At 37.4% G+C, this 24,760-nt stretch overlaps 2 protein-coding genes across 5 annotated transcripts; one reads left to right on the plus strand and one right to left on the minus strand.

Annotated features, from left to right (window-relative positions):
- Positions 1-9,589: 9,589 nt before the first annotated feature.
- LOC136264667 (limbic system-associated membrane protein-like) lies at positions 9,590-18,160 on the minus strand. 4 transcript variants are annotated; one of them, XM_066059446.1, is made up of 7 exons: positions 18,080-18,160; positions 17,919-17,989; positions 10,991-11,071; positions 10,494-10,681; positions 10,180-10,434; positions 9,828-10,127; positions 9,590-9,770 (listed from the first exon to the last, which is right to left on the minus strand). In XM_066059446.1, the coding sequence occupies exons 4-7, from the start codon at positions 10,549-10,551 to the stop codon at positions 9,709-9,711; spliced, it is 675 nt and encodes a 224-aa protein (XP_065915518.1). In that variant the 5' UTR covers positions 10,552-10,681; positions 10,991-11,071; positions 17,919-17,989; positions 18,080-18,160; the 3' UTR covers positions 9,590-9,708. The 4 variants fall into 4 exon arrangements, with proteins under 4 accessions (XP_065915518.1, XP_065915519.1, XP_065915520.1 ...); XM_066059447.1 differs by having other exon boundaries at positions 17,881-17,989; XM_066059448.1 differs by lacking the exon at positions 10,991-11,071.
- On the plus strand, positions 18,152-24,505 carry LOC136264671 (eukaryotic translation initiation factor 3 subunit K-like). The gene is made up of 8 exons (XM_066059451.1): positions 18,152-18,312; positions 19,742-19,790; positions 21,054-21,224; positions 21,426-21,503; positions 21,629-21,695; positions 21,877-21,954; positions 24,203-24,325; positions 24,378-24,505. Exons 1-8 carry the CDS (start codon positions 18,251-18,253, stop codon positions 24,401-24,403), a joined length of 654 nt encoding a protein of 217 aa, XP_065915523.1. The 5' UTR covers positions 18,152-18,250; the 3' UTR covers positions 24,404-24,505.
- Positions 24,506-24,760: the final 255 nt, after the last annotated feature.

A 24,760-nucleotide genomic window follows, 5' to 3' on the forward strand; every position in this document is an offset into this window, starting at 1 on the left:
CTAACTGTGTGTAGTACACTAGAACTTCAGCTTATATATACTAGTAACTTCCTGTTTGGTAGTTTCCCCTATAATATAGTTAGCATGTAAAAATTCCCATTTTCTTAATGAATGTTAATAAGATGGAATTGTATATGGCTACAATAACCTATTGCTGACTGCATTGCATGTAGTTATATGCACAAAAGGTATGAGGTGCATGAACGTATATACAGTTGCGCATTATCATTCCTGTCACAAAATGCAGAGAATGAGTCAAATTCAGAATAACATAGTTGCAGTGGTTTTGCAAGTTGCAACTGCTATAGAAACAATTGATATGGAACACTTAAGGTTCAACAAGTCTATAGAGCCAGTGGCGGATCCAGGGGGGTTTCATTGGTTTCCACGGAAACCCCCTTTGAAAAATGATTGCGTAACAATTAAATGTTTTAATTATCGCGGCGTGCGTCTCGATCGAGATACTGTAATTAGAGCAGTCACAGTAGCTACTAAAGTAGTGTGTAGGAAGTTTTTAATATATTTTATGTACTATTACTAGGCTGTGACCTTTTTTTTTTTTTTTTTTTTTTTTTTGGTCTCACCTTACCAAACCAGACGATGTAGTGCAAACGTTTGCGTATCTCATGTCAATATATATCTCCACCTTCTAAACTGGAAACCCCCTTTATAAATTCCTAGATCCGCCACTGAGAGCCTAGTGCAAACACATACATACAACATGAAATTACTAAATAATTATTGATAATGACTCAAGTACTTGCTTGTACATAGTGCTATATATATGAAGTTTAAATCAAATCAAACTAGAATCCCCTGTTTTACAAGTCTGTGTAAATGAAAGGAGAGAGAGAGGGAAAAAAAGAATTTAGCGTGCAGGAAATGATTACTTCCCACACAGCACTATAAGACCAACACTGCAATCATTATAACAATGACTTTTGTTAGCAATGACCTCAGATGTGTGTGGTGTTCTCAGATGCTAAAATGAGTTGCTAATGTTATTATGAACATCTTATTAGATTATTACATACATACTGTGTTCCCCTAGGTGTGGTAAGTGGTTGTTGTACAGTAAAGACTACCCACACTAGAACTAAAGGGAATATTGGCTAAACCACATGTATAGCATGCTCCATCTGTTGAAGTGTGCTGATTATGTGACTAGCTTAATTGCTAATTACTGTGTCTGTGTATAGTGTGTACATGCATTTGCAACAGATTACATGAATGTGTGATGTATATAATTATGTATATACGTACATACATACTTATATAAATACACATGTATGTATGTACGTATGTACGCATGTTTGTATGAATGTATGCATGGCATGGTATGGTATGTATGTATGTCTAAGAAAGTTCTACAACCCTAACATCTCAGAGTCGATACAAGTATTTATGTAAAGCGTGCAAATATATCACAGCTCCTAGATGCTCCTAGACCTCTTCTTTAGCATCCAACACTTTGTGTGGCTTTCATAGCTGGTAAAATTATGTATACTTCTCACAAATGTGGCAAAAAGATTTTCAAAATAACAATACCAACTCAATCACTAAATGTATGTTTGGTTGTGCAATTACACATGGCAGTATATTCTAGGGCTATGATGCATAACCAGCATTACACATGGAATGTGACTTGATTATTTAAAAAGTTAATATGGAACATATACGCCAGGGGTTTAATGCAAACCAAGACATAGAAAAGAGTTGCCTGACAATTGGTAGGGGAAAACAAAGACTTGCGCATGTTGTGCAGCTAGTAACCTCACAAAACATCCCTCAAACCCCAAAGAATGTATGAGGTAGATACCAAGACAGCTAACATATGGCACTTTGTATACTGAACTGCCTTTTTATTCCCCCAAGCTTGTCTGCACACAAGTGGCATTGTTGTTGACCACTTATACTAGAACTAACCTTCTTGCACTACCTACATGACAAAACCCACAAGTGGTCACTTAATTAGTTTGTGGAAACCATGGTATGATGCAGTGCTGGCATGCATGGCTCTTGTTTGACTTTATCTTAGCAATATAATTATATACTACACTACTACCAGCATCAGCAACACTGTACAATGTTTCACTATGAAAGTCCATTCAAACCTGATACATCATATGACATCAAATTGTGCATAACATATTGTTGTTATGATCCTTGTTCTTTGACAATTTTTAATTGTATTTCTATACATATACCACCTAGGTCCATACACATCTTTCTTTGACACATCTGTGTATATTTAAAACTTAGCAACCCAGGACCTTGCAATTACCAGTCAGCACTTCAACAACCTAGATTCAAATGCAAACATAACAGTGCTCTCAATCTGATAGCCCTGTAAGAAAAGTTGAAATGGAATGAAACAAACTTCAGTTTGGAGTAATCTTTTTCAAGACAACAGTCATGTTATGGCATTGTAAATTTGGAAGTATGAAGTTCATATTGTCTTGCAGTTATTTAATATACTAAGTGATTGCAGGAGGCATACTGTCGGTATTAACTCATTTTAGTCACTGTCATCAACTTGACCGTTTTATTTACTAAAAATGGTATAAAAATCTTTTGCAGATCTTTGAAGTGGGGGCAGCCAAAGAGCAGAGCTCCTATAGGGAAATTAATTTTGAAGGAAAACAAATTCATGAGACTGATAACTGAATTATGAATGACATGTATCAGCGTTGAAACCGGGTCGGGTCACCATGCCTGTAGGGTCACCATTCACCATAATAGAGTAGAATTCAAAGGTAAAACAAATATAAAGCATTCATTATCATTATTGTATTGTAAATTATACAGTTATTCCTAAACCAAAGATTACTACCAAACCGACCAATGTGACTACTATGATTGGACTACCAGTCACTTTGTCGTGTCATGTTAAAGGAGATCCTAACCATTACTGGGTTGGGTGGATGTACAGGGACTCTATCATTCAAGAAGGAGAACAATATGTTACATCTACTGCTAAGTAAACCAGAGGTACACAACACTACCTCACAATACATAGTGTGAAACAATCTGGGAATTATGTGTGCAAGGTGTACACCATACATGGTCCTGTGGATGAAACAACTAACAATGTTATTGTTGAAGAAATGGTATGAACACGAGATATTACTTATTCCACAAATGTTTATTTGTTTGTGTTTGCATAGATGCAACCAAACCAACACCAACATCATTTATGGATGTAGTATACAAGCTCTTGTTCTCTTGAATGAAATCGGCCGGTGACAGATCAGCAATAAACAGTTATTTCTATAAGTCATATATCATTGTTCAATACATTGTAAATATGTAATGTATACATTTATAAATAAAATCTAAGAACTTAATATCATGAATTAGTCATCCAGTTCACAGCTTGATATGTTCATAATGTAGCTAGATGAATGCACTTCAGTATTGACTGCATTTGTTTCAGTGAACAATAGACAGGGTACTAGTGAACTACATGTGAATTTATGCTCGCAATTGCTTGGATGTACTAAAGAACCAATTGCCACACTGAATCATTGGTTAATCAAGAAATTTAGCTGCTCTTTTAACTGGTATTTCCCCTAAGAATATCATGATGTTTCCATTGTGCATGGAACTGTAGTAAGTTGCATGGCTGTGTATGGTGACTTATCCAAAAGTATAAAATGAAGCTTGTATGTCAAGCTATGTAATATACAGATACACTGTAATGTGCACACTTTCTATATAGGCATAGCTTTACTGAGAATGCATGACACAATACTAGTTGGACATAAAATTGCAATTCAAGGCTGGCTGTGTAGCTAAACATCTATATGTTATACTACTATTCAAAATGATTATAATAATTATACCAAAAGATATACAAACTTAGAAAAGATGTTATAATGTGAGACTTTGATAATATGTTGATACAACATTTTGTTCCCCACCTGGAAGCAGTAACAGCAATTTCTTACATTTTTGCACCATTATTAGTGCTGGTAATTCCTTGTGATTAGCATGTTTACAGAGTTTGCACAACATGTGTTGCAGCCTGCAATCTTTTTGAAAACTGGTTCAACAATCCATAGCAATGGTTGCTAGGCAACAAAATTAAAACCTGACTTAGTTACATGCTTTTAGGCAACCGTTGCTATGGTGTCAAAATCATTTTTAGAATAAATAGTGGTTGCTAGGCAACAATGTTGCTGCTAAGTAACAGGTAATGGTTAATATCGTAGCAGTAGTTGTCAAGTCGGACATGCCTAACTGGCAAAACAATTAAACACTATCAAAGAAATTATAGCCAATCAGATGTGTATATCAAATTTACAAGTGATTAGGGGTGCAGTAGTAATCATGCTGGAATAATTTTCAGCATATAATACCAGAAATTATTATTCTAGCATTATGCTAGCATTCTGAAAGAATTATCAAAGATTTCATGAATAAATGTTCGATATACTGTAATAGAACAGTCACCAGATTGAGATACTTTAATAGAACATTCACCTATATATACTCTAACAAAGCAATCGATCCTACTTTTGCATACTACTCTGTTAAAACAATGAAATATCTTATTCATGTGCAATAATTAACCATAGAATTTTAAATATAGACAGTCTAAAATAGTCTAAGGTACTAAAGTAAGTGCTGAGAGTAGAGGTTACTGACCTTGAGAATGTTGAAGCCATCTTGTCACATGGTTTAAATGTGCTGTTTTGAAAATCATCCCCAACACTGTGCAGACAATTATTTAGTGGTGCATAGTAGCTGAACTACATGATTCAATTATTTTTCCTTGAAGAGAATGCCAGCTAAACCTATGTGCTAAACTCAAATCCACAATCCAAAACTTTAAGCAGCTCAATATAAAGAATCAAAGGGAACTGATGCTTTGTAGTTGCCTCAGCATAAAAGGCATTGCGGTCAGGGCTTAATTATCATGATATTGCCCTAACCACAGGGCAATATCTTGGTATCACCCTGTGGTCAGGGAAATGTGTGAAATATAACCTTGTGGTTTCTTTTTGATGCGAGGTGTCAAAGTATTACATTTAGTTTGTATAGCTATTCTCAAGGGCACATCATACCATGGAGCCAATATTATGTTCAACAAGGTAATTCCATGGACTGTAGCTCACATGTACAACATCTGTTGAACTGCCATTAGACTAGGGACCGGCTTAAGCCTGTATATAGGCAATCAAGTTGTAACACTGAAACTAATAAATGTACCAGACCCAGTCATGGCCCAATCCTCTGGCAACATGTAGCTGCACAGCAGAATCTTCTCTGCATTTTGACTTTTTACCAGCTAATGGTTTTATTGAAATTACTATCCCACTACTCAGAACCTTAAGTGCCATTTTTATCTGTGCAGCAAACTTATGCTATTCAATCTCTGGTTCTTAGAAGTTGTAATGTATGAGGTAACCAGTCCCTCCAGACCACTTCCAGAGTACATGGGTGTTGCCCACAAAAAGATTATGATAAAAGCACTTATAAAAACTATTTTTGTTACTGAACATCAGTATGACATCTCCTAAAGATTCAGACCCATGCATGGAAGCTGCACAATTAATCTTGTACTTGTTAAGGGGAATCACCTCTGAGGTATGAGCCGTAGTACATGTATGGTAACAAACACTACCCATCATACAATACAGTTGCATAGTTTAGCATAAGGTTAGTCATGAATACTATACAAGATGGGGAAGTTTAAAATGTAGTAGTATCCATTCACATCCTGTTGACAAGTATTTCCATAGCTGCATATGGTTAAAGGGCAGTTTTCAGTCAACCAGTTGAGAGAAGTGTATTGTGGTGGTAGAGATTAAATGTTCTACACATCAGCTTAGTATAAACCCTTTTGGATGTTTAAACTGTGACAACAGTGACGGTTATTATTAATTTATGTTATAGTAGAGTTACATATTATTAGGTAGTCATAGCCAATATAGCTAGACCATGCAGGTAGATCATTCTGATAAAGTAGCATAGTTCACTTTATTGTGTCCACTCAAAAAAACCATGTGCACATGCATTGACAAATACACATTAATCATGGAATTCTGAGTAGCTTGATCAACAGGGTGGTATATAGACTTACCAAATATGCATTAACTCATATGGTAAATCACATGTGAGCAACGCACTTCAGCCAACTCATAAAATTCCCTTTAGTTAACCATAGAGGACAGCCCTTTACCACAGTGTTGTGACAGCAATATAACAAGGTATTTTCCATGCAGCTAGTGGCATATGGCACATACAACTACGACAGCATAATATATAGTCATGCTATACAACCTATTATACCTTCCCAAGCTTTGTATTGTGTGCATGTGATGATTACTGCTAACAGAACCAATGTTAACCCATGCACAGGGAGCCACCTATTAGTGCTCTCCATTGCTGCTGGCACACATGCATAACTAGCTACTAACTCAGTGGTGTTTGGTCTCTTACATGCTAGTCATTATGTGTCCATTGCAATTAACTAGGCTAGCTAGGTACGTTCATTGACATGACATGATAAAATGCTTGATCATTGATCTGCCTTGTGTGGGCAAAACTGCAAACACTGTAAAGTAATACACCTGTGAAATAGCACAACCATAGGAAAGGAATATTATTCAGTTTTTGTGCTCAGTGCTGCTGCTGCTGCTGCTGCTGCTGCTGCTGCTGCTGCTGCTGCTGCTGCTGCTGCTGCTGCTGCTGCTGCTGCTGCTGCTGCTGCTGCTGCTGCTGCTGCTGCTGCTGCTGCTGCTGCTGCTGCTGCTGCTGCTGCTGCTGCTGCTGCTGCTGCTGCTGCTGCTGCTGCTGCTGCTGCTGCTGCTGCTGCTGCTGCTGCTGCTGCTGCTGCTGCTGCTGCTGCTGCTGCTGCTACAGGGAATTTTTTTATAAGAGTGTGAAGAAACCACACAGGACGTGCATAAAAGGTGTTCAATACTGAAGAGTTGGGGAGTGTTTGGATTATAATTTTATATTCCCTGTATAATTATAACTTCATGGCTATGTTGAACTGCTACTTTGTCTCAATGACCTGCCTGGCCTAGCCATATGGCTACATAAGATAATTATATGGAACATAATTTCAGTATTGAACACTTTTCAAGTTATAAGCTGTGTCGTGCAAATCCTGTAGTTTCCTCACACTCTTAATTTAAATACAAACCAATTTTCCTGTAGCAACAAACGCACAAAACCACTAATATTCTTTTTCTTATAGTTCTACTATTTCACAGATATTGGTGTTTGCCCACACGAGGCATATGATCAATGATCAAGTATTTTATCAAGTCATGTACCTAGCTAGTTACTAGTAGTTGAGTGCAGTAAGCATGTACAGTATGGGTATATGCTACTAGCAGCATGGAAAATATCTTGTTATATTGCTGTCACAACACTGTGGTAAAGGGATGACCTCTATGGTCAACTAAAGAGAAGTGTGTTGTTCACATGCATATGAGTTGGTACTGCTACAACCTTGTGATCAGACTCCTCGATTTGTCAGTGTATGTGCACATGGTTTTCTTCAGTTACTCTACTACAAAAGGATGGATCTATAATACTGAAGAACCAAAATATATAGAGCTCCATCCAAAGAATTTGTCTATTGAGTGGACATAATCAATGGCAGATCCAGGATGGGGGATTTGGAGCAAATGCCCCCTCCCTTTGTGGAAGAACCATAGCTAATACAGGTACAGGGGTTTGATAGAAATAATGTACACCTTGTCAAAACAAAATCATAATGCATATATAACTCATGAAAACTGCATATTACCACCATTTATTGCAAACGCACCTGAAACTAAAGTTAAAACAGCTGTCAAGCTCACTCACCACCTTTATACTTACTAAGCATCACTAAAATAATTATTGTGTTGCTGGTGTTTGAGACTTTCATAGCATTTAAACAGTTTTAAGACTTCACAACCATCTGCAAAAGCCATAATGCGGACAAAAATCAACTAACTAAGGAGTGATCATTGCTCAGCAACTAACACGAGAATCTGCTCTCCCCAACCACCTACCACTTAGCCTGTTTGTGCCCCTCCCCTTGGCAGCTCCTGGACCCGCCCTTGGTAATAAAAGAAAAACTGTGAACTACTACATACTTTGTCTCAATGATCTACCTGGCCTATCTGTATGGCTACGTAACAATATGCAGCATCTTAATAATAAACGTCACAGTTTAAACAGCCATCCAAAAAGTCTATACCAAGCTGATATGCAACATGTGTAGAACATTTAATTTAAGCTCCCCTACCATAATACATTTCTATAAACTGGTTGATCAAAAACTTACCTTTCAACTATGGAAATACTTGTCTACAGGATGTGAATGCATTTTAAAACTTCCCCATGTTGTATAGTATTGTTGTGGTCTAGCCCATGCAACTGTATTTATATATTCATTAGTCCATGCCATGGAAATTGTAAATGTTTGTTATACCATAATATTATTATATACCTCAAACTGTTCAAAGGTGATTTCCCTCACAAGTATGCACACTTTCTCTATTCATTACTACTTCTAAGAACCAGGCATTGAATAGCATGGAGTTGTTGCACAGAATGAATGACATTTAAGATTCTGACTACCTACTTTGTAGTGGGATAGTATGTAACTCCATTAGCTGGTGAAAAATAAAATGTTATAGGATGAATGCAGAAAAGATATCAGATTTCAGCTGTTATGGCTCCCTTGGTGTATGCTGAAGCTGTAGCTACTAGCTACATGTTACCAGAGGATTGAGCCATGACTGGGTCTTTTGTTTTCACAGGCTATATTCCTAGTATGATAGCAATTCATTAGATATTCTCATATAGCTATATACAGTTCATGGAAGTACGCAATAATATTGTTTCCATGGCATGATGTGCCCTTGAGAATAGCTACAAATTATATGCATGCATGTATATAGTGTGTGGGGGGGTATGTGTGTATTATGTTTGGAGTGGCTGTACATGTGCATGTGTTTGTAAAAGTATAGTACACACTGGAAATATGTAACATAGGCACTAAAACTAATGGGTATGGCCTAGGACTTTGTTTCTTTTCTATGATTACACTTTCTAATGGCCATTTGTGAGCTTCTTTCTAGATGTGTGCATATACCATGTGTTGTTTCATTATAGATGTTTAACCAAGCCAATCTTGAGTTGCAATTTTATGTGCAACAAACAACTTTGTGGCATGAGATAATGCGCTCAATCTCAGTAAAGTCCTGCTAATATATAGAATGTGTGTTCATGTAATTTCTGTGACTTCTATATTATGTAAAGGTACATACGTAGCTCGATATATCAGTAAATCACCACTGATGTTTAAGACACAACCCATCTTACCATAGGTCCATGCACAATGGTGACATTACTATTCTTAGGGAAACACAAAGGGTAGTGTTCTAGCTTTATTTCTTGATTAATAACCCCTTAGATTTAGCATAACTATAGGTTCTATAGTCACATCCAAGCGATTGCAAGCTAGTTTTCTTCCCAATTTATTGTTCAGTGAAACAAATATAGTCTATATATATATATATATATATGCATTCATCTAGCTACATATGAATATACCAAGCTGTGAACTGGATAACTATTTCATGACAATAATTTAAATTTCATTAAAATGTACACTACATATTTATACAATGTGTTGTACAATGAAAGATGATTTACAGAAATAACTGTTTATTGCTGATCCATCACTGACTTCAATCAAGAGAACAAGAGCTTGTATACTACATCCATAAGTGATGTTGGTGTTGGTTTGGTTGCATCTATACAAATATATATATATGAACATGTGCGGCACAAGTAATATTTCATGTTCATACCATTTTCAACAGTAACATTGTTAGTTGTTTCATCCACAGTACCATGTATGGTGTATACCTTACACACATAATTCCCAGATTGTTTCACACTATGTATTGTGAGGTAGTGATGTGTACCTCTGGTTGACCTAGCAGTAGATGTAGCATATTGTTCTCCTTCTTGAATGATAGAGTCCCTGTACATCCACCCAACCCAGTAATGGTCAGGATCTCCTTTAACATGACATGACAAAGTGACTGGTAGTCCAACCATGGTGGTCACATTGGTCGGTTTGGTAGTAATCTTTGGTTTAGGAATAACTGTATAATTTACAATACAATAATGATAATGAATGCTTTATATCGCTTTTACCTTTGAACTCTAGTTCTTCAAGATGGTCAGATGCATCACATTGTATTTTAGCATTATATGAACCATCTTCACACCTTAAGGTGAAGTTTAATCTGTAATCAGAATGCTTAACTTCCTTTTTACATTTCTTCTCAGGCAATATCGTAACAGCAAAGCTGTCATCTTTACCACTAGTTAAAGTACAGCTACCACTATTTTCCTTTCCAGCAATGATATCACTTGGGAAATCAATTACTATTTTATCAGTAGCTTTTCCTGTTGAACATTTACACAACAGCTAGTTTTACTGATGATTATAACTACACATGGCATACCAGTAGCAGACAGTGCCAGAATGCACCAAGTGAACCATAATACATTGCAGTATTCCATAGCAGATGACTAGCACCTTCTTGTCAAGGTGATTACTGTTGCAGTCTAACACTCTCCAACTGTGTGATATACACTAGAACTCCAGTTTATATATACTAGTAGCTTCCTGTTTGTGGCTACATGGTTTCCCCTATAACATAGTTAGCATTTTAAAATTCCCATTTTCTTTATGATGTCAATAAGATGGCTGTAGCTACTACTAACGCAAGTAGTTATATGCATAAAGATTATAGAAGTGCATGAACATATACAACAGTTGTGCACCATCATCTTTCCTGTCACAAAATGCAGACAAAGAATGAGTCAAAAATAGTGCTATAGAAACAATACAATATGGAACACTTAAGACTCAACAAGCCTATAAGAGACTAGTGCAAACGCATACGTACAGGAACATAACACAAACTACAAAACAGACAAAAATTACCAAAAACCTTACTTGCTTATAAGTTAGTGCTATGAAAATCAAACCATGCCTCAGAATGGAATCACCTATTTTACTGATACAAGTCTGTATCCCCTTGGCAAATGAAAGGAAAAAAACACAAGATGATTGCTTCCCACACAGCACTATAAGACCAACACTACAATCACTATAACAATGGCTTTTGTTAGTAATGACCTGAGAAATGTGTGGTGTTCTCAGATGCTAAAATGAGTTGCTAATGCTATTATAAACATTTTATAAGATTACTGCTAATTTACTATGCTTCCCCTAGGTGTGACTACCCACACCAGAACTAAAGGGAATATTGGCTAAACCACATATATATCATGCTCCATCTGTTGAAGCTTGTTAATTATGTGGTTAGCTTAATTACTGCCATTGTTCTGTGTATAGTGTGTACATGCATTTAGATCAGCTTACATGAATATGTGATGTATATAACTATGTATATATGTTACATGTATGTGTGTGTGTGTGTGTGTGTGTGTGTGTGTGTGTGTGTGTGTGTGTGCGTGCGTACGTGTAGCTATGCAGAGGAGGTTAGTCACACATCATCAAACATCTTGTGATCTCAAAGAAAAGTTCTACAACCCTAGTATCGATACAAGTATCTTATATAAGCGTGAAATACATCACAGCTCCCAGAGTTCTTCTTTAGTATCCAACATGTGCACTTTGTGTGGCTTTCATAGCTAACAAACATGCATCACCAACATCCTCTCTGATATGCTATGATCTATGGAACGTGACTATAAGTTAATATGGAACATATACTTTACGGGCTTAATGCAAACCAAAGGGCATATATATTTACCTAACAAATGGTATGGGGAAAATAAAGACTTACACATGTTGTGCAGCTAGTAACCTCACAAAACATCCCTCAAACCCCAAAGAATGTATGAGGTAGATACCAAGACAGCTAACATGTGGCAGCTAATACCCACTTTGTACACTGAACTGCCTTTTTATTCCCCCAAGCTTGTCTGCACACAAGTGGCATTGTTGTTGACCACTTATACCAGAACTAACCTTCTTACACTACCTACATGACAAAACCCACAAGTGGTCACTTAATTAACCATGGTATGATGCAGTGCTGGCATGCATGGCTCTTTCCTGACTTTATTAGCAAAGCAAAAGACTAGTCTACTATATACTACTACTACTACTATGTAGTCTACTACGTCTAGTCTACTACGTCTAGTCTACTAAGTACTATTCTACTACGTCATGACATCAGCAACACTGTACAATATTTTACTACAAAAGTTCATTCAAACCTGATACATCATATAACATCAAACTGTGTCAAACATAATGTTGTTATGATCCTTGTTTTTTAATTGTATTGCTATACACATACCACCTAGGTCCATACACATCTATCATTGACACATCTGTGTATATTTAAAACTTAGCAACCCAGGACCTTGCAATTACCAGTCAGCACTCCAACAACCTGCCTCATACTAGACTCAAATACAAACATAGCAGTGCTCTCTATAGCCCTATAAGAAAAGTTGAAATGGAATGAACCAAACTTCAGGTTGGAGTAATCTTTTTTTAAGACAACAGTCATGTTATTGCGTACTTATACACACTGTAAATTTGGAGAAGTATGAAGTTCATATTGTCCTGAAGTTACTTAATATTAGGGGTGAAACGAATATTAAATTTTAGGTATTCGAATATTCTTCAAATTACCGAACGAATTATTCTTTAAGAATTTTCTGTATAATTAGGTGCTTGAAAGGGACAAAATCACTTTGATTACTACTAAAACTTTAAATGTTAAAAAAGAAAAGTCCTTTACAAGTATTATTAAGATGAAAAATTATATTTTAAAATGACAGTTTTCAGTTGTCAAAGTTAAATGTGTATATTATCCGATTAACGAATATTTAACGAATAACGAATATTCGTACTATTCGCTTCAGCCTTACTTAATATACTAAGTGATTGTACTGTTGGTATTAACTTTTTTTAGGCACTGTCATCAACTTGACCTTTTTATTTACTAAAAAATGGTATAAAAATGTTTTGCAGATCTTTGAAGTGGGGGCAGCCCCTAAAGAGCAGAGCTCCTACAGGAAAATTAATTTTGAAGGAAAACTAATTCATGAGACTAATAACTGAATTATGAGTGACACATATAGGTTATAGTCTTGCCAGTTACCAAATTGAAACATACAACATATATAAGGTAAACACACTACTGGACAGTAATCTATGCTATTGCCATGAAATTCCCATTATCCTGTGAAATACCCAAGAAAGTTTCAGTTGATAAGTTTTTCATGGGTATTGAAATACCCATGAAATGCTGGGATAAAATATTGGACCCATGAATGACCCATGAACGAGTGGGTTGGTATGTATGTACAACCCATGAAAAACCTGTGAAATCACACCAATGAAAAATATGCGGAAAGCCTATGAAATACATTCATAGGTTTTCCACAGGATTTTCATTGGTGTGATTTCACAGGTTTTTCATGGGTTGTACATACATACAAACCCATGAAAACTCACTCGTTCATGGGTTTTTCATTGGTACATTATTTTGCTCCATGCATTTCATGGGTATTTCATTATCCATGAAAAATACCAACTGCAACTTTCAAGGGTATTTCATGAGGATCATGGGAATTTTATGGTAATAGCATGGATATATTGTCCAGTAGTGACAAACTACACTACACTACACACACACACACACATCATTCTTTGCTTCATTTCTTCACCATTTTGTGAACTGATGGAGGAAACAACACTGAGATTTTCTCACTAGCATTGTAGGGGTTTATTGTCACTGCTACTTACAACAAAGACTTTTTCCTAAAATAAGCACAAGGAGAACCACTGTAATGGAATATAAACCAGCTACCATGCTTCAACAGAGGCTTTTAGTGGTCAGATACAATTAGCCTACATACAGTAATAGCAACACCTAAAAAAAACTTCCAAAACTTATAATGCAAGAATCGACTATTTTGATATGTACCTCATACTAACTACTGTAACACATACTATTATCAAGGTATACTGATTTTCCAGGTCAGTTTGTGTACTAAGGGATAGTATGAGACCTTAATGTAGTGTCTCAGGTGTCATTTTCAAGTGTTTCAGTATATTCAAAATGCAATAGCCAACCACTGTATGAAACATGTGTGGATCAAAAAAGCTACCTATACGGTGAATATGTGTAACAGTGATAAAAGTCCTTTGGCAAAGTGGAATTACTTGCCAGTTTTGTAGCTGTCTTGCAATGATTAAGCAATGTATACGAAACACTGGAGAGTTCATGACGAAAAGACGTTTGAAGGTATAGCTAGTCACTAATAGCTACCGTACCTAACTTCAAAATGAACTTACTTTATAATTTATTTTCAGCATTAATTATGATTCAGTACTGGAAGACAGCATACAAGCTAAGTACAAGCTGATATGCAATGTGTCTCAGCAGATTGTCTGAAATAAAACTTTGACAAATCTCCCTAGAACTTTTAAGCAGAACCTCTTATATTGTCTCAGCAAAGATCTATCATCATTGAATAATTTGCTTTAAAATACTCCATGATATTTTCTGTAAGCACTGAAACCTTTCATGTATCATAAAATGACCTCACAGAACAGGTATTAAGCTATGCAGAAGACTGGCCTAACAAATAAATACCTGGGGCCGGTAATGGATGTCAAGAATCTTGTACAACAGTCACTTTACACACTTGTGCCATTAGTTAAGAAAGGTAATGTTAATTTGAATCCACCAACTAGTCTTGTGTGCTAGACAGTTTGTGTGTGTGTGTGTGTGTGTGTGTGTGTGTGGGGGGGGGGGGGGGGGATGGGGGGGGCAAATAAGCTGTCTGCATGGTTACTGCTGCACACTTTTCATGACCACCAAAAATACAATTAGATTACAGCAAGCAGACTGAGGTAAAGGTAGTACTGGTAATGTTATATATAAACCATGTGACACAAAAGACTATCCACTAACACAACTAGCTAGAAATGATTTATACAATACACTTTACAATGCAGGAAAATTGTCCCTTAATTAGCAGAGGATCAGCAAACACATAACAGTAATATTAGTGCATTGGCTATCTTTGTATTTTCTCTACTGGCCAACATTTTTTTTTTCCCTCCGGCCCTAATGGCACTCCCTTCCTCCCACACATCTCTATAGAATTCTAAGAAAATATTTGAAAAATTAATTATAACCTACAGAAAAGAACCTACACAGAACCTACAGCATGCCCAGGGTTCAATGGGCAGGCAGGTGCCCCTCAGCAACAGCAAGATCAACTGCTGGAGGCACACACGGACACTTGGATCTTGAGTGTGATCCCCTGATGCACATAACTGAAGAACGGAGCAAGGAAAACCCCAAACTACAACGGAGCCAGCCCATCACCACAGAATATGGGGAATTCCACTTCTCACTCAGCAGGTGGGCAAGATGTTTATAAGTGGTGGTAGCAGCCCTTCCCATGCCACCTGAAGTGGAAAAAAACAAGGGGGGTAAAACTCCCATGCTCCACCTCCCGAATCCGTTCCTTGTAGGCACAACGTTTCTCTAGTTAATGTTTTCGAAAAGCAGTAGATAGTGTAGAGGAACGATTAGAAGCTGCAAAGCAGTAAAAACCCTCACATCAAAGAAGGTATGATGGTATAGGCACCTCCAGAAGCCGGAAGCCCTGATGTCTACCCTCACACCATCATCCTGAATGGCAGAGCGATAATGCAAGGTCTCACCAGACAAAGGGTGCAGCTGTGGTTCAATCTGGACATTATGGCAGACTTCAGACATCAAACTAGCTGTCAGATTCCTAATTTCATTATGCCGAATAATCAGAAAGGCACCATGTGGGCAGCTAAGGGCGTGGGATAGGCTAAAATCCTTGCCACACACACAGTGAGATGGTAGTCATGATGGCATGTAGCCATACCTTAAATAAATGGCATCACTGAACTCACCCTTATGAAGTGCAAAGCCATACTGCTCTAGAGGAAGAGCAGTAAGCCAAGAAGAACCTTTCTCGGTGCAGCATTCAACAGCCCAACGCAAAGGTAGAGGGCAGCTGGAAAGTGTGGACTGTAATTGGTTAGATAAGAATTGCTCTTTGACAGAAGAAAGATGACGAAAAATCTCATGCTGATGATGAACTACATCTTCAGACAAAGCAGGGTTTTGATGGTAAATCAAATCTATTAAGCCATGCAGCAGCTCCCTTGAAAAAGTGTACTGCTCATCAGATGTCAAGGTAGGATTACTGATGCCCAGACCTCCAAAGGTAGGGTCCGCAATGCGAAAATCGATGTCCTCCAATCAACTACCTAACTATTGTTATGTGTTAGGCTAAGTGTAACTTAAATAATACTAGCGTGGTAGCCAAGTTTGTCACTTTCTTCTGGTAGAAATGATACAAATGTCTTAAAATCACGTGATTTTTCGTTGCAGCGATTCGTAGGGTTCTTCGTATGCCACGATATTCACTCTCAACATTATTCAAGTAGTCTATCATCAACTCAAGGTATTGGTGGTTTGATTTTATTGGTCAGTTTCTGGTGGCAGCACGATCTGTGCAGCTTTTTGGCGACAGACAAAATGTTTCTTCCTCTGGAGCACAGGACAAGCAGAGCAGCAACTGCGCCGTGGGTCAGCAATGACCAGTACTAGGTAAAGTACCTGCATGCGGAGTATGGTTATAATTGAAGCTTGTTAGCCATCTGGCTGAGCCATCTATATGCTGAAATTAGGCCAAAATGATGCAATTTTTGCAAACAAATACCAGAATGGTTGATACATCAGTGAGACAGTCTCCAACAGCAAGGAAATGAAGCTTATAAACACCTAACAATACGGCTATCTCGCCCAGTAAACGCATAGAGCAATCCAATGCATGAAATAGACACTCACGTGATAGAAATTCAAATCGCGGAAATACCCACTAAATCGCTTTCATTTCTGAATAGGAACCATGCAGTGTGCTTCTTTTGTAAATATTTTTGTTAATTGTTCACTCAGGCGTGGTCTGGGCCAGTGCAGGTGTGTTTTATGCTGTGATGGCATCATAGGGAGAGTCTTAGACTGCTGGGCTAATCGAGATGCTGAACATAATGCACACAAACTGATTGTCGTGATTTTAAGGTCATTACAATAGATTATGGTTGTATTTTCCGAGATTTGAATATCGATCACGTGGGTGGCTATTTCATGCATTGGATTGCTCTATGCGTTTACTGGGCGAGATAGCCATATTGTTAGGTGTTTATAAGCTTCGTATCCTTGCTGTTGGAGACTGTCTCACTGATGTATCAACCATTCTGGTATTTGTTTGCAAAAATCGCATCATTTTGGCCTAATTTCAGCATATAGATGGCTCAGCCAGATGGCTAACAAGCTTCAATTATAACCATACTCCGCATGCAGGTACTTTACCTAGTACTGGTCATTGCTGACCCATGGCGCAGTTGCTGCTCTGCTTGTCCTGTGCTCCAGAGGAAGAAACATTTTGTCTGTCGCCAAAAAGCTGCACAGATCGTGCTGCCACCAGAAACTGACCAATAAAATCAAACCGCCAATACTTTGAGTTGATGATAGACTACTTGAACAATGTTGAGAGTGAATATCGTGGCATACGAAGAACCCTACGAATCGCTGCAACAAAAAATCACGTGATTTTAAGACATTTGTATCGTTTTCTACCAGAAGAAAGTGACAAACTTGGTTGCCACGCTGGTGTTATTCAAGTTACACTTAGCCTAACACATGACAATAGTTAGGTTGTTGATTGGAGGATATCGATTTTTTGCGTTGCGGACCCTACCAAAGGCCAACGTATAGTCTTACAATATTACAAAAAGAGCCTTACTTAATAGTTTGAACAAGCCTCCCCACGCTGTAACACACCTTTACACATGGCCGTTTGCTCTTCCATCCCTCGCGCTATCCTGCTTGCATATGGTGACCTCGAAAGTTCACTAGAGATGGAAAATAGTATTTATTATATTATTTATTTAATGGACATTTAAATACAAAATGATTATTTAACCTTAGAAAATAACTCATACCAGAGAAAGTGCTGTCAGCCGGAGCGTGCAGAAAATCCTTTTGCTGTACGTGCGAGTACGTGGGTGCTGTGGGTGTGCATTTGATGGAATGTGGAGTCCGTGATTGTGGGTTTCGGTAATCTCTGTTATACGAAGCACGTGCTCGTATTGAATACTCCATTGTAACGAGCAATGACAACAACTCAAAGTGACTGGAAGGTCGTTGTAGCCCCACGATTGGAGGGAATCAACAAGTACGTCATATGTGTCAATACTCACGTATTTATTTTTTATTTTTTTGTACATCACTGTGATTACATAATATATGTGTCATACTCACGTAGTTCAGCATCTGTCCCGAGATCAAAACATGTTACACCTTGTCTTACACTTAGTACATATTTCTGCCACCGTAGCACTGTTGAAAACTATGCTAAGGTATCAAACACCAGATGTCTTATTCCTTTTTGCCATGACTGGCTTTTCAACCACACTAACAAAGTAAGGAAAAGTGCACAGTAAACTTAGAAAAGGCTAAAATGGTGAGCTGACGCAAGCAAAGTGAGTGTCAATTCCAACCATGTCAGAATTCCTGACGCAAGCAGTAACCAACTTAGTCTTGTGTGCCAAACAGTTTGTGTGGGAGTGACAAATAAACCGTCTGGTCACTGTTGCACACATTCTGTGACGGCCTAATAGTTAATGGTGGAATTCATGCCTATAACTAATGAACTAACCTTAAAATTCAAGAAGGTGGACAATCCAAAGCATAATATTACGTGAATTTATGGAAACATGGTTACCTTGAAGTCCCATTGCTGTGTCAATAGTAATGATGTTGGACACGTGTGACATACTGAACTATTCTAAGCAATGTACTATGAAGGAAAGCGAGTTTCTAGACCAGGTAATAGGTGGATCACAAGCAAAATAGGAAGAGCAACAATAAGGTCTCTCTGGAGTGACATCAGTTTTCAATACCGAACAATACAAAATCCTGCAAATTCGCGGACACGCATGATAAATGATCTTTGGTCTGCCAGGAATAATACAGCTTTGAGTGAGCCAAAGGCTTCAAAAACTGACAAGTAGCTACTAGGAGTGATCGAGGCTGGGAGTGTGGGGGAACTCGTGCTACACTATGGTATCCTGGGACTTATAAACTCCCAACGGAATTACAGCTCAAAGGCAATTGTTTGCATATTAGTGCTGGAGATGAAGCACAGCAGGTATTTATAGGCCCTTAGTCTAGCCTTAATGCCCGAAATCATATGATCGGCATGGCAATTTAATTCAACTCAAGTTCTGTGTCTTCAACTGATCACTCAAATAGACGCACAATCCAACTATATAGCTATATGTACACTTGCAATTTTTTTTTATTTTTACAAATATAGTTGTGCAGATGCATGCATGTGTGTAGCTATGGTACAAGCAAGAAGTTGGTACAAGGTTGGTAAACTCTTGGTACAAGGGTATACATAAATTAGTATATGCTGTGTCAATTGGTGCTATGCAGTCAGTGAAGTAAATGGATTGCAGACATGGACCCTACATTGCTTAGCAAAAACACATACATGGTTAAGTAAAACAAATACAGTGTCCTCATCACCTGCACAATCTCATCTGCATAAAGGGCAGGTACCACTGCTAGTATGTTATAAATTGAATTTTCTTCTCTAGATATAATCCTGAGAACATAGATACTCTTCAGAAATATTTACTATATCAGGTATAACTGTTTGTGCAGTATTGTGTATGCATACAGCATAGCACAGTTGTTTAATGATACAATGAAACCTGTGTATTAAGAACCATCTTGAGGTCGATCAAAAGTGTCAAGGTGTTCTTATTTCCAGGTCAGTTTGCATGCTAATGAATACTTTGGGACTATTACCAAGTGTCCAGATTATACAGGTGTCCTCAATTTCAAGTGTCCTGATTAACAAGTAATAGTTGTATCACCTAATGTAGTGTTAATGATCAGGGACGTGATTAAAACACTGAACAGACTGGGAAAATGGACTAGCAAACGGACTGGGAAGAACTTGCCTGAAAACGTTTTTTGGCCATAAAAATTCACTGTATAGCTGCTATAAAAAATGTAACACGCAACAACGACCTGAAACAAACCTCTGAACTGCTCTGAACGCGATGTCGAAGTGTGCTCAAGCCGATATTAAGCCCTGCGCTTAAAGATAGTCTGAAATTAAATTCATTTTGAGTTTAATTAGAAGCGTACTTTCATTTTGCATGTGTAAACAAGACAAGACACAAGCTGTAAGCCTGTTAAGACACTATGTTACTTGGAATTCGTGGTCTGGTTAATTGCTGCAATTAGTTTGACGGCTGATCTTCAGTTTTACAGGTGATGTATTAAGGCACTGGCTACTACAAATACAGTCTGTGTTATTTTGTTTGTTTAAACTGTAGCTAACTGACAACTTCGCTGTCACATGTGCTCACACTGGCAGACTGGCGCTTTGTAAATTATCCCAGGTTTAATGGCGGCTTGAGCACACATTTAGAGGTTTGTTTAAGGCTGTTGTTATGTGTTATATTTTTTGTAGCAGCAATTGAGTGAGTTTCTATGGCAAAAAAAAAACGTTTTCAGGGAAGTTCCTTCCAGTCTGTTTGCGAGTCCGTTTTCCCAGTCCGTTCTTGTCCAATGATCAGATAATTAAGTGTACCTTGTGCCTGGAAATTGTATATTTCGTGATTGCTAATCTAAGGATGTGTTTTCTTTCACAGTTGTTACCTCACAGCTACAGTAGCCATAAAAGCATTAAAATTTCTAATTTATACAAAGCTTGTCTTTACCTAATGTATGTACAATAGCATCATATTACAGGCAATTGCAGTTTGCCAAAAAAAACTCACGGGACAGTAACTTTACTAACTTTAAAAACTGTGAAAGTGTTGTGTACTGGAAAAATCTCCAGACCTGTGAATGATATTTTTGCCTTTCTTATTTTTCTCTGTGTGCTGTTTTTAGTCAGCCTCAGGCGTTTATGATTTTGAGGCTAATTTGTCTCTACTGAAGCTCTACCAGTTTCATCCTCACCATTTTGATGCTGAGCTGACCATTCTGATATTGCTGAAGGCTCTGATGAACCTTCCTGCTACTGACTTTGTCTTGCTCAAGTGTGTCTTACCACAAGACTATGTATCCTTTAACCATAACGTGATATGTAAGCTATTTGAGAACACAAGCATTGCTTTTGGTGGAATGTGATTTCAATGCCGGGAAAGTTAATGTGTGCATGCATGCACGTGTGTATGTGTTTACCAGGTGGCCAGGCTCCATCAGCTGTGCATATGGATCTAGATAGTGAAATAGAGTGTTTATACCTTAACAAATTATCAGCCAGATGACAAGAAAATGCTAAGTAAAGTAATGAGCCTTCATGAGCACTTGGAATCTTGTCATTTTAAACAGTTTTGGGTAAGACTTATAGCTGTGTATTTAAATAGCATTTATGACATTTGACAGATACGATGTGTTAGTTTATTGCCATCAAAAATGGTGTCCTGAGTGGTGCACCACACTTAAGTTTGTTTTGTTCACAGGAAAGTTACACCGAAAATCAAGAAATGTTTGCTAACGTAGTTGGATTTAAAGAAGCGATTGTTTCTTGTAAGAGAATATGTCCACGTGTGTGCATACATGGGTTTGTGTGGATATGTTGGTACAGCCTCCTGTGGAGACAGCGTTGCTGAATATCCCTTTTTAATGTGTACATGTGAACAAACTACACAGTCCTATTAACCATGCAAGTCTCCAGTTTGAAATGCATGCTATTTTTATTGTCCTGTAGATATTGTTGGTATAATCAATGGCAGTTTCCAGACTATTTCAGATGAATTACTAAAGAACTACCTTGGAGAAAGTAATGGTAAGTCTATATACAGTGTATGTAATTGAGACGGACTGTAGTTTGTGTGAAACCAATTACCGGGTAGGTTGGATACTAAAAAGAAAATGTTTGCATGTTGAGCATTGAAAGTTAATGCATGAAAAAATGTTCACATGTCACAAATAGTGGTCCTGTTATTACAAGCACAAGTTTTAAAATTCAATGAGGGATTCGTAGAAATTAAAAGTATAAAATAAGGTATACCTGCGGATATACTGTACTAGTGGACATTTAATTGATTAAATGTCCGCTATTATATCTTCAGGTGTAGATGACCTCCCTTGTTTTACTAGTTTTTGTTTTTATTTCTATGATCCCTAATCAAACTTATAGTTAGTGTTAATTTGTTCGTTTGCTTACTTATGACTGTTGAACTCACACATACTGCAAGAATGGTGCTAGATATATGTATGCCATATTTGTGTCTGAACGCACACCCTGACCATCTATTGGGAAGTGAAGTGGTCATTATGCTTCGTTTTCAGCTATGTTCAGGCTGTTACATAGCACTAAACATGAAGAATAGTATAGTATCAGAAGCATCTCTGTAGTCACTATGGAAATACAGATAATCGTGATAAAGCCATAGGGAAGCCACTGCAAATTGACAGCTCACGCTGTCAGCGACAAGAAATTGGACACATCAAAGAATCAAGGTAAGCCCATTGTATGTAGTGTGGTATGCCAAAAGGTACCTGTCAGGCTGCATCTAACTGAAAATATCAAGCCCATAGCTTTACCTGTTATTGAGTTGCAGACATTACACTGAAAAACCTGGGACCAACCTAAAGTGTCCAGATTATCGAGATGTCCTTATTTTCCAGGTCAGTTTACATGCTAAGAGATAGTTTGTGACCATTACTAACTGTTCAGATTATGCAGGTGTCCTTATTGTCTAGTTCCACTCTACAGTAGAACCTGTTGTTCAAATTGAGGGCACGTATTTGTTAATGGTCCCTTAAATTTCTTAGCATTTAAACTGACCTAGACACCTTGATAATCAGGACACATTTTGGTCAGTCCTAAAATACATGTTTCATTGTAGTTAGTCAGTCAGCAGAAAGTTTCACAGAGAAAAAATTGTAGAAACTACATTTTAGGTTGCACCAATGGCTTGGTTATCACCTATGGTGCTATGATTTTTGTGAGAATGTACAAACCTCTGACCATTCAAAATTTTTGAGGAAACATTTTTGCGAATAACCAGAAATATCATGAAAATTGCAAATGTTTTCTTATTATCATTATAAATACAAACCCAACAAGTCATTTACAAACAGTATTTGTGGGCGGGCATACATGTATGATTTCCTGAAAATAGTTTGGGAAATGTACCTGTTTGTCTGTATGTGTGCTGTGAGAAATAAAGGCTGCATGTACGTGTTGCAATTGGCTGTTTTGTAATATGGCTAAGACTTTCTAATTGTGTCTACAGGAGATAATTATAATACTAGAAATCATTCCAATATCAGTCTTAAAAAATATCTTTAGAAAACTATAATATATACTATTTTGTAATTGTTAGGGTAGCCTACAATCAGTAGCACATAAGCAGTATGTGGTGTTTAAGCATTCCTTCTACAGTGTACCACTGTTGCATAAATGTGACCATCTCAGAAATAAACTGACTTGTTCACACAAGCATGCATTTTGAGAAAAACGAAATACGTATATTTTTTTTTGTAAAATTAGAAAAAATATGGAGTTTTTGTTGGACTATTGTAGAGAAGGAAGACCCAAACTATGCACCATCTTATTTGTCTGCTCATGGAGAATCTGAAATACTTGTTTCGTTTCTGTAGCCCCAAAGGTATGCATGTCACATTTGTTTACAGTGCAGTAAATGTAACAAGATCATTGTCATGACTAATAAACTGCCTTCATACCCACATGCGTGACTACAGAGCTAAAACTACCTTGGTTGATTTGCTAAGCCATGGTGAATATTTAAATCAAATTCCAATGTTGTAGACTAATGCAAATGAAGTTATGGCTACAAATGTAAGTGCTTGTAGTTTATATTCGGTATAGTTGCTGTATGACTTGCTCTTCCTACTGTCTAGCACTACAGGCCCAAAATCAATAGGCTGAAACCTTAGTCATCCATTACTTGGACACTGTAGGTAATACTGAGTTGTGCAAATAGGTCAGGTTTTTGCTGAGACGGTCACAAATAAAATCATTCATCAATAATTTTCAGCAATATGATTTACCAATTTCTCTTTAGACACAACCTTGGCAAGTTTAGCTCAGTCACAAGGATGGGTCAAGTCAGGCTCCCAGTGGTCCATTAAAAACCAGGAAGAATTTATCAAGCCTAAGAAGATTATATCCAAGATTGAATTTGATAGTAAGTTAATCCATACACTAAGATATTATGTGTCAACAATATTGTTTTACAGGTGTGGCTGGAATACTGACATCATAAACTTGATGCTTTATTGTTAGTATATATACCATGCATACCATCATTTTGTAAGTACATACATCTATATCTCTAATAGTATTTGTGGGTTTTGGCAAACAAGAAGTCGTGGTTTAGATAGTTTTTATTTACAAGAGTATGTAATTCTGGAGTGGACACCATCTGGTTCCGAATAGATGAAGGTAGTGTTAAGCAAGAACAGGCCAAATTACTCACTCTAAATGGGCTGGAATCACACAGATGCTCACACTTTTCACATCTTTTCCAGTCATTCCAGTGTTCTCCCAGAGCTAGACACTTTTCTAAGTTAAAGTGTGGTATTAGCAGACATGAAAACTGATAGTGGATCTTCAGTAATAT

This window comes from Dysidea avara, chromosome 8 (assembly GCF_963678975.1).
Source record: "Dysidea avara chromosome 8, odDysAvar1.4, whole genome shotgun sequence".
In the NCBI taxonomy this organism is placed as follows: Eukaryota; Metazoa; Porifera; class Demospongiae; order Dictyoceratida; family Dysideidae; genus Dysidea; species Dysidea avara.